Here is a 10,701-nt window from a genome sequence, read left to right as displayed (position 1 = left end):
CAGACAGACCGACAGCCGAGCAGTGAAGCAGTTATCCAGCCCATTTCACTTTCTCTTTATTCTATAAGGAAGTTTCCTTACAAGAAAAGTACAGTAAAACATTTTCCTGGCACAAAAGAAAAGGGTACAGAAACCGTAACCAAAAGTGGAATTAGCTAGGTAGGAGATTGATGTTGCAACACTGGTGCTGTGCTTCACTCCACCGGCAGTTTATGGAATCAGCAGTGTGTTGTGCATTATGCAAATGTTAACAGCTGTTGTGCATGGTTTAAAAAAGATCTATATGTATCTGTTGATTTGTATGTCGGCTATGACGAATCTCTGACCTAATTGGAGCTGCGGAACTTCCTTCTGTGAAGTGTTTAATTTGGAGGACTGTAGATCAAAATTGGCAAGTATTGACTCACAGGGTTATCTTTCAAAGTCTACTGTTTACCAGTTATCTTACTTGGCATGTTGATGACCTTGTGCAACATACCTTTTAATAAGGCTGGTATGGCGATGTTCTTTTAGTGTTTTTGTACTCAACAAAGCCCCCAAATGAATCAAAACCAATGTTTTAGCTCATCTCTCAATACTTTCTGACTTACCTGCCCACTCTGTGGCTCTCAGCCCCAAGCCCATTTGTTTCTACTGGAGACATAAATCTTTGAAAACAATTAATTTATATATACTTTACTTTTTATTCTAAATAACGTCCTCAAACAGATGGGCACTGTAGTTTTCTAGCAAATATTACTTAAACCGTAGAAAATTGTGTATTTGTGTATAGATTATTACAAATTTTGTGCTTGAGTGAGTTTTTACAGCCCCAGCATGGTGTACTCAAAATATCTGCAGTACTGCCATGCTCATGGTAATCAAGATGTCACCCAAAGCAACAGTGTGGCTCATAGATCTATTTTTAAAAGTTTTTACAACTTCAGGCAATAAGATTTTTGGTTTCTAAGACGATACTTGTAAGTAAGAACAATTCAATGAGATCAGGTGATGTCTTTGCGTAGGATTTGCTGACCTCAAGAATAATATAATTTTTCACCAGACGTATCCTTTTAGTTAGGAAACCTGGCAACCTATGGTACAATACTACCAATGCTGGTTTATGGACATTTCCATCAGTCTCAGCTGCACTTTATGGTTAGTGCTAATTGCTGATATATCATGACAAACTAACATGCTAAAAAGCAATAAGTAATCATGTTAGCATTGTCATTGTGAGCATGTTAATGTTAGCATTTAGCTCAAAACCACTCTGCACCTAAGATCAGCCTTGCAGAGGTACCAGTGTGGCCTTAGACTGTGAGTCTTGTTCTGTAATAGCCAACTTTCATATTTTCATATCTGGTCATTAAGCATTATTAGATCCCATTCTGGTGAGAGTGCGAGAGTAAATTCTTCTACCATCTTTATTAGGGGCGTACGATTCAGAAATTGTCTTGATTCCGATTTTTAGGCTCATGATTTAATTCAATATCGATTTTTAGATTCAAAAATGATTCAGAGTATGTTATTGTATTAACTTTTCCCATGTATTTGTATATATGTTTGTATACTCATGTGGATTTGTTTATTTTAACATCCCATTATGACTCGTGTGTGATGTCAGTAAGCTACTGGGACCTTGATATTCCCCTTGTGGATCAATAACAACTTTTCTCATGGCACTTTTATCTGCTCTTGCTTCTTCTCTTAAATAACTCACAAAAACTTACACCTACCCCCTTTCTCTTTTATTCTATATCACACTCCCTCTCCCTTTTCTCCCTCTCCCCCCACTCTGAATAGCATGCGTCATCCATATTCTCAGTGCTTGTTACTTGGGGTGAATGGAGCCAAGCCCTCTGCTATCCCCTCTGGTCATCAACCAGATTACTCAGAGTATTTATACATGAGCTGCCTGCTGCTATAGCAAAAAGTGTGTGGGAGGCTGACAGCCTCTTGGTTGTGCATACCTCATGTGAGTGTGGGCGTGTGCACACATGCAGCCAGTTTTTGATTTGGAGTTCGAGGGATGGCTGACCAGTCAACTTTGGACAAATTTGAAAGTTGTATTTGGAAACCTATTGATTGTATATCTTTTTTTGATCTTTTGTTAGTATCATGACTAATGTTGTGGCTGGCTATTAGGTCATATTTTGAGTATTTAAAAAAAATAGTCACAGCTACTTTGCACTGTCCAGAAAAGGCATCTCTGCGTACACATGCAAAAACATTTACATTTGATAACAAAGACAATGGGTTGTATTCAGTTAACCACATTTTAGAGAATAAATTAGTTTGCATAGTTCCTTTTTAGTAACCACTAACACAAACACGTGGGCACACCCACACGCTGTCTGTACTAACAGTGTAGGTCAAGGCTATCACAATTTTACAGCTCAGTTAGACAGTCGGGATACACAGTGAGTGAAGGGCTCAGAGATTATGTGCTGTGGTGGCGCTCAGATTAAGACAAGGGGGAGGAAAGTCACATTCTCCACATGCTCCGAGGAACAAAGCCTCTGTTGACCAGAACACATTCCGTAGTGTACTGTACTCGGTAAAAAGGCGTCCGTATTGACCTGGGGATCAAAAAGGATACATACATCCATGCAGCAAGTTAGAGGACAGGTTTACAACTCCTGTTCTATCCATCCCTTAAACTCCCAACAAGATGGAAAGCTGAAACTGTTTTCTGGCTTTTATTGATTTAGGGACCCCCTCGAAAACGAGATGTCACATCTCAAGGGATTATTCCTAATAATAATAAAGAATTTCTAATTGATGGTTTTATTTTGCGGTAGAGGGAGTTTTGGATAAAACTAGTCAAGGACAAGGATTTCCAAAATGATGACTAATACATGGCCTACTTCTTTTTTGCATTTTTATCCTCGGCTTCAACCCAGATGAGGATAAAGCGTACCAACAATAATGAACATCTTCTCGTCTTGGCTTCCTATGACTCTGCCTTCCCAAAAGAAAAAACGTAATGGGAAGCTATTTACAACATGTCTGGCTTCTCGGTGACGTTATTTATTTTTAGTGAAATGTTTAAAATAGGAAGCACAATTCATATGTCATATGTTTAATCAATTGTGTCAAGCACTTATTCACAGCTGTAATCGATAGGCAAATCTGAGAACAACACATTGGCAGCACAATTCTTTGGAGGAAATATGATTTTATTTTATTTTTGTCCATGATGCAACCCACGGCTGTTTTGAAAGGTCCTTCCACAGAAGTGCCACTGCGCTGAAGAGCTATCGTACATCTACTGATGCTGTTGGAAAGCTCAGTGTAGAACCTAGATAGCAGATTAAGCCAGGATTTCCCAGTTATCCTGGCTGACTGAGCCTTGAATCGGTTTCACGAAAAAAAAAAGGTACATACATTAGCATATAGATTTTTTCTGTGCTGCTAGCCTGCTCCTGACGAGGCTAAAAGCCAGGATTTATTAATCCTGGAGCCTTTTCTGTTCACTCAGCAGAAGTTTTACCTTATTGTTATCAGCCTGCATTAAAATCGGTAGGTCTACATATTGCTGTTCAGTTAAATATTATTATTATTTTAACATTGTGACCATTATTTAAAAAAATATTCATTGGTGTTTTATTGCTGTATGAAGACTGCTGTTTATATTGTTAGAAGTTTGGTGCAGGTCTGTCTGGAGCTATTCGTTTAATAGTCGACTCGGAAGAAAGCAAAAATGTTGACAATGAGCTACATCAACACAGCAGTGTGTGAAGTTAAACTGGACTGGCCCAATAACTTCTGAATAGTTCTTATTGTTAAATTGCAATGTGAGCAGCAACCAACAGGGGGTGCATTAAGTCGGCAGGATAAAGGGAAAGGCAACACCGACTACATTGTGCGTTTGCCCTATTTCTGATACCGTGGCGACAGAGATTTTGTCATGGTCGGCCGCATAGAAGAAGTGCTGCAATTGTTGAGATAATTGCTGGTAAAGTTGCAAATGTGTTTTTAAATTAAGTCAGTGAAAGGCAGTAGGTCTATATAAAGTCCTTTTACACGTGTTTCTATAATTGCTGGGGAAGAATAACTGATGAATAAAAAGTGACTCATGCGCAACTCAAATCTGCACTTGACTTACATCGGGCAGTGACACCAGCCACGCATCACACATGAGGCGGTGCTAATCTGTAATGGAAAAAGGAGGATGGGGCACCGTAGGAGTCGAGCAGTTACCATGAATGACGGCAAAGTAATGGCTGTTTGATCAGATCCCCTTTTCAAATATTTGGGTCTGATGGTTACACTAGGTGACACATAACGTGTATCACTTTAACTCTCCATCCTGAAACTACCCTGATACTCTCTAATAGGTGGCTGCTCAGTTATTAAACAGAATTGAGAGTACCTCAAGTTAAAAAAAAAACCTATTGCATGGCCACTTTATTGAAGAGAGTTTTATGCCTCCTTTTGGCTTTTTGGATTTTGTTGTTGACTCTGCTGCCACATTCTGTTATGACCTGCTCATGCATTTGTTATCAGTAAAAATCTGGCATTTGTGATATAATTTCTTTCTCCGCGTGTTTTTGGACACAGGCTGCTGACAATGATCTACACTGTAGAAGCAATACAAAAAAACAATATACAAGTCCTGTTGTGAGAATTAACTCTGTCACATGGTTGTGGTTCAGCTGCACTGATAAGATATCAAAATCAGTGTGTGCGTCACACATATGTTACTTTTATACTGCACTAAAAACATTACATGTGTAACATAGAAGGGATTAAAAAGAAATCTGAATCTGCACACTTAAATCTGAAGTGTGACAGTAGCTCTAGACATCTGCGGACCACTCAACTCCTGATGCTCCACACCCTTTACATATCTCTCTGTTTTCCCTCTCTAGTGCCTGAGGATGTCCAAGCGGAGCTTGTTTGTTCGGCTGGTGCCGTGCCGCTGCTTGCGGGGTGAGGAGGAGGCGGTAACATCGCTAGACTACTCCCACTGCAGCCTGGAGACTGTTCCTAAGGAGATCTTTAGCTTTGAGAAGACCCTGCAGGAACTCTACCTCGATGCCAACCAGATCGAGGAGCTGCCTAAAGTAAGGCACACCCACTGATGTGTAGAAGCTTTATATTTCCCTATGTTTGCCATCTACAACTTATAAAACCTTTGAACTACATGATAGTATTACTTATGAGGCCTCTAAATATTGACTTGCTGTATGCCTAACTAGTTCATCTCTTATGAAAGCTTACATTGTGTACTGTTTAAGACATTCATATTCATTAAGACAGAAAAGCCTTTGAATGATGCTGTTGAACTTTTGAGACAATCAGGACATTTAAACATGTACTATTCTATGTTTTCTTCTTCAACCATGTGCTTTTTGATAATCAAAACGGTGTTATCTCTTTTCTTTCTCCCCCAGCAACTGTTTAACTGCCAGTTACTCCACCGACTGAGCATGCCAGATAATGACCTAACAGTGTTGCCAACAGCGATCGCAAACCTCATCAATCTCAGGGAGCTTGATGTCAGCAAAAACAGTAAGCAAAACTACTACATATTTTACTAGATGTCTTTAGGTTAGAAGTACTTCTGACTGGCAGGTTAAATGAGCCATGGAAAACTGTGGCATTAGATCAAGTTGCTAAAACCTGATGACTGACCACAGCCACTGGCTCAGTGCCCTGTGAAGTTCAAATGGTAAGTGTCCTTGTGTTGTTGTGAATGCAGCTGACATCAATCAGTGAAAGAATAAACAAAATGACATTGCCATGAAAGAGTTGCATGGATGACACCATGTTTAGATTGCTTCAAAGATATTCTGATAGGAAATCAGAATCAGCTTTATTGACCAGGTATGAAGACACATACGAGGAATTTTCCTTTGGAGCATAGTTGCTCACAATGTGCTTACACATTCAAAACAAACAACCCAACAAACAATATATACACACTAATATAGACACACTAATACATATACATACTCTAAACAGAAACATGGGATAAATAAACTGTAGGTTTATTTTACCACATGTTACCTCACAGGAATGCTTAACTTAAAACCCCCTGGGACCTAAGGGGTTTTAAGTTACGCATCAACTTCTTTTATCAATCACCTAGGGCTTAGGTGATTGATAAAGGAGGTGGACAAGCCAAGACCTGCAATATATTATGTTTGTCTCCATAGTGCAGAGTAGTAGGGACAAAGCAAAGCTTGATGGAGCTCCTTTAGAGCTGGTTCTCACACAAACTGAAAGTATTGTACAAGGTGCTCACCTCAACATGTCTTGTCTGTGGTTTCATAGAGTAGAAAGTAACACATTTGAAGATAAATTTTCACACTGTTGATTACGAGGGAGAGCTTTGTACTAGAAGTCCTTTCAAGTTTGCATGTTTAATAAAAAAAACCTTTCGCTGTCAACGTTCTAGTCTGACGTTTAGAACAAGAAACAGCTGCAAGCTAAACTATCTAACACTTGACAGTTCTGTATTTAAGCCCAGCTGCTCATAGAATCAATCAGGTGACTGCGCTATTTTAAAAATGTCAGTATTTTCATAGCATCCTGTTGCATATTCATCACAGGGGGGTTTGCTTCAAACATGTCAGTATTTTAGCATTAACATCAATGTCACTGTAACAATGTTAAGCTCTGTGAGCTGAAAGAAAGTGGTAACACTGCAGGTTACTGCATAAGATGGTTGATCATCATCGTGACTAAATAACCTTGAAGCTAAGAAGAGTAGAAAAGGAATATGCACGCTCAGCAAAAACCCTTTAGTGGACAGAGCATCGTTAAAAAAGTAGTTCAAATATAAATGAATGAGTGCAGAGACAGCCTAGATTAAACACATGCTGAAGGATGTGGTGGTGTTTTCATGAACCAGAGCTTTATGTGCCATGTTGACATTAAAAGCAGCTTATGCTTCTTCACCAAGCACTCTGTGCTAAGTGTTTTGGACACAAAACAAAGTGGGTTGATATAAACCTTTAGACTTGGTCAACACATTGTGGATACTTCATGAGCCCTTGCAGACTATTGCTCAGTGGTCTGTCTTTTTCTTTTTTTTATTCTTCTTCCTTTCCTGCTCTTTCATTATGTCACCTCGAGCGCTCGTCTCTGTGGTTGTTTAGAGAAGACAGGTGCAGAGCCACTTTTAATGTATCTTTAGCGCCTACAATTCAGACAGAGAGCCTTCCTGCTTGTACTCACAATCCACAGAGTGCTCAAAATCCACCTGTGTTTAACATTCACAAAGCTTCTCCTACTAAACACGAGCTGCATCATCAATCATCTTTTTGGTTTTTACAGGGGTCATTTGTTTTGTGTCAGTGTTTATAAAACAGTTGAGATACAACATGCAGATGTTGAATTGATGGTTGTCATACTTAAAAACCTCCTAATGACATTTATTGATTTTGCTGTTTGCTATTTATCTATAGGTATCCAGGAGTTTCCTGAAAACATCAAGAATTGCAAAGTCCTAGCTATTGTAGAAGCCAGTGTGAATCCCATATCCAAGTGAGTACTGCCCACCCTTGTATAATAGCTTTTCACCATTGATCAACTCCACTTTGGTTTAAGGTTAACTATTCTGGCATTGCAGCAGCTGTGTCTGAGTGATATGATTCATTTATGTGTTTTCAGGCTCCCGGATGGTTTTACCCAGCTCCTAAGTCTGACGCAGCTCTACCTGAATGATGCCTTCCTGGAGTTCTTACCAGCCAGCTTCGGCAGGTCAGTGTGTTCTCCAGATTAGATCAGGATGATTTGGTACAGTACAAACCGTACACTCAGGCTGCTGATTGTGGTAGTAAGTGTATGTTTTTGTGTGTGAAATCACAATGTGAAAGGGGATGTTTGTATTGAATAACCTACAAAGAATTGTTCAGCTGTCTTTTGTGCAACTTTACTGTTTTGGTTTACTCTAACCGCTCTCTTAGCATTGTTTTTGGCCACAGCAGGCATCTGCTTTCTGTGAAAAAGCTGGAAAATCTAAATAGCTAAATAGCCAGATATTTTCCAAAACTCTGTCATGTAGTTGCACACTATAGCAGGGTATTTTAGAAGATAAGACTGACTAAGCTCTTGCAATCGTGGCTGTTGTCGGGGCTTAAAAATACATTCCACCTAATACGGCTGTGAGGTAGAATGTGATAAAGGTGTCTAGTAGGTGTATAAGTGCTGAATAATATGTGTTAAAATTAAGTATGACAATAATGGTGCAAACTAACTTTAGGTTACTCGCTTAACTTCGGTTCTCAGAGTAGCATGAGTGGGATGTCTCACTATGTAATACGCCTCCCTGCGTATTCCTCAGAAGCATTTAGATCATTACGCCAATCCTGATTGGCTGGTGAAGGAGTGTCAGCGTCAGGTGGGTGCATCCCCCTTTTAAATAGCTTACGCTACAACCTGGACACAATTCCAAAAAAGAACTTCTTCTTGCTTCTCCCAGCAAAAAGGGTTGTCTGGTGAGACATCTCATTCATGCTACTCTGAGAACTGGGGTTACGCAATTAACCTAAAGTTCTCATTCATAGCATTTGTTTCGATGTCTCACCATGGGATATTGAGACTTCTGTATTTCCAGACAAGCTTATCTCAGCAACCACCGGCACTCACGTGCCATGCTCTGTGCAGAGACGTCAAGTCTATAAAACCGAACAAAAGTGAGAGATGAAGACCAGCATGCCGCTGCACAAATGTCCTGAATTGTAACGCCTTTAAATAAGGCCCAGGATGCAGCAAGGCTGCAAGTTGAGTGGGCATGCAGGCTCTGCGGGGCCAGCAAACCCTGACACGAGTAGGCCAGAGCAATGGATTCCACAACCCAATGAGAGAGCGGTTGCTTTGTCGCAGGCTTGCCTCTGGGGGCTAGCCCAGGAAACAAATAGCCGGTCACTCTGTCGAAAACCCGTATTCCTGCCTATGTAAATGTCCAGAGCACGAACTGGACACGGCGCATGCAACTGCCGTTCCTCTGAGGGGGGGGGGAAGGAGCCAACCACTTTGGGCACAAAGCCAAGATTAGGTTTCAATAACACTCTGACATGCCCGGGGCAAACTGAGTGCATGATGGATGCACTTAGAGCGCATGAATGTCGCTAACCTGTTGTGTAGATGCCAAAGCCAGCAGCAGCACTGTCTTCAAATACAGATGCTTCAGGTGGACCTCCTCCAGTGGTTCAAAAGGAGGGCTAGCAAGCCCATGCCAGGTTCCATGGGGGTGCCAACAGCTTACAGAGAGTAGCCGACGTGCCCCTTTCATAAAACGGCAAACCAAAGGGTGTTTTACCCTCAAACCCCACATGACCAGCTGCAATAGCAGCCAGATAGACTTTTATGGTGGAGAAGGCTTTAGGTTTGTCAATCAAGTCCTGCAAGAATGACAAAATTTTGCCAACAGGGCACTGAAAAGACATATGTCCCTCACTGAGACACCACTCCTCAAGCACCCTCCACTTACAGTCATACAGGGATCTGGTGGAAGAGGTTAATCACATTCTGTGGGAGCCTGACTGTGTTTGGATTGCACCATTCACGGGCCAAGCCCATAGCGCCAGGCGCTCTAGGAGTGGATGAAAGAATCCCTCCCCCCCCCCCCCCCCCCCACACACACACCACAAACACACACACACCTGGGACAGCATGTCCTGTAGTGGGATTTGCCACGCTGTCGCAAAGAGTATATATCTCCGCCAGCCAGTTCATCGCCGGCCAGTGTTCAGCTATTGAATCATCTGCTCTGGTGCTCCTCACCCTGGACAGAGTGTGTGTGTGGTGTGGTTGGGGGGGGGAGCCAGAGGAGGGAACACGTACAGGAGAACCGACGGCCATGCATGCGCATACGTGTCCACACCAAGATGAGCACCTAGATCGTGAATTGAGAAAAACAGCAGACATTGTACATTGTCTTTCAATGCAAACAGGTCCACCTCTGCCCAGCCGTAGCTCGACCAGGGCGAGAAACACTGCCAAGAGTTTGAGGTAATTTATGTGACAACGCCGGAGACTCAAGCTCCAAATGCCTCTCACAGAACGGCCCTTCGGTGTTCCTCCCTAGCCCAAAAGGCTTGCGTCCGTGGTGACCTTCTGTGCCAGGGCGGTGCCCTTGGGTACCCCCTGCGCTAAGAAAGCCAGATGCCTCCAGCGGTGCAGCGCCATTACGTATTCCACGGTAACCGTTACCCTCTTTGCGCCATGACGCACGGGATCCAGTCTGAGGGAGGCCACCCAGCGCTGGAATTCCCTCGTAAACAGGCAGCCTAGTGGAATCACCAGAATAGCTGCCGCCATCAGTCCCAGTAACCTCAGACATATCCTGAAAGAAATGGACAAGCGAAGAAGACTATAGCCCAGAGATATCGTTCTCAGTACCTAGGCTTATTTTGTGAGAGCTGCCCATCGCTCTCTCTCCCCGAAAAGGGATCGGGGGCAACTGGTACACTCCCGTCTACAGCCCGGCCGATATGATACGAATATTTTGTTATTTAAAAATCTGTTATGCTGTGAATATGCTGTTATGCTCCAGCTGTGAACCCCAGCTATGATCGGCACATGGTACGGCAGCCACGTCAGACACCTCGTTGCCGGCCGGCAAGTCAGTGTTGGGCAGGTGTGGGTCCTTCCCTGACAAGCTAGCCTGGCGCACTAGCCATCGGCGAAGGCTCTTCATGGTAAAGCAGGCACAGTGCCTGGATGAACCAGGGGCGGGCGTGTTCCAGCCCGAGGCAACACGAG

The 10,701-nt window shown here is 42.4% G+C and overlaps 1 protein-coding gene across 4 annotated transcripts in view; it reads left to right on the top strand.

The window, feature by feature from the left end:
* The window catches only part of erbin (erbb2 interacting protein), a 52,673-nt gene that overhangs the window by 22,526 nt on the left and 19,446 nt on the right, over positions 1-10,701 (top strand). For all 4 annotated transcript variants that reach the window (XM_032538846.1, XM_032538844.1, XM_032538843.1 and 1 more), the window contains 4 exons: positions 4,857-5,051; positions 5,382-5,499; positions 7,401-7,479; positions 7,606-7,695. In XM_032538846.1, the coding sequence (XP_032394737.1) occupies positions 4,866-5,051; positions 5,382-5,499; positions 7,401-7,479; positions 7,606-7,695 (473 nt within the window). In that variant the 5' untranslated portion in view covers positions 4,857-4,865. The remainder of the gene's footprint in view (positions 1-4,856; positions 5,052-5,381; positions 5,500-7,400; positions 7,480-7,605; positions 7,696-10,701) is intronic.

The sequence above is a fragment of the Etheostoma spectabile genome, chromosome 16 (genome assembly GCF_008692095.1).
Source record: "Etheostoma spectabile isolate EspeVRDwgs_2016 chromosome 16, UIUC_Espe_1.0, whole genome shotgun sequence".
Taxonomy (NCBI): Eukaryota; Metazoa; Chordata; class Actinopteri; order Perciformes; family Percidae; genus Etheostoma; species Etheostoma spectabile.
Note: the sequence above shows the minus strand (reverse complement) of the source record. Positions and strands in the feature narration are given on the sequence as shown.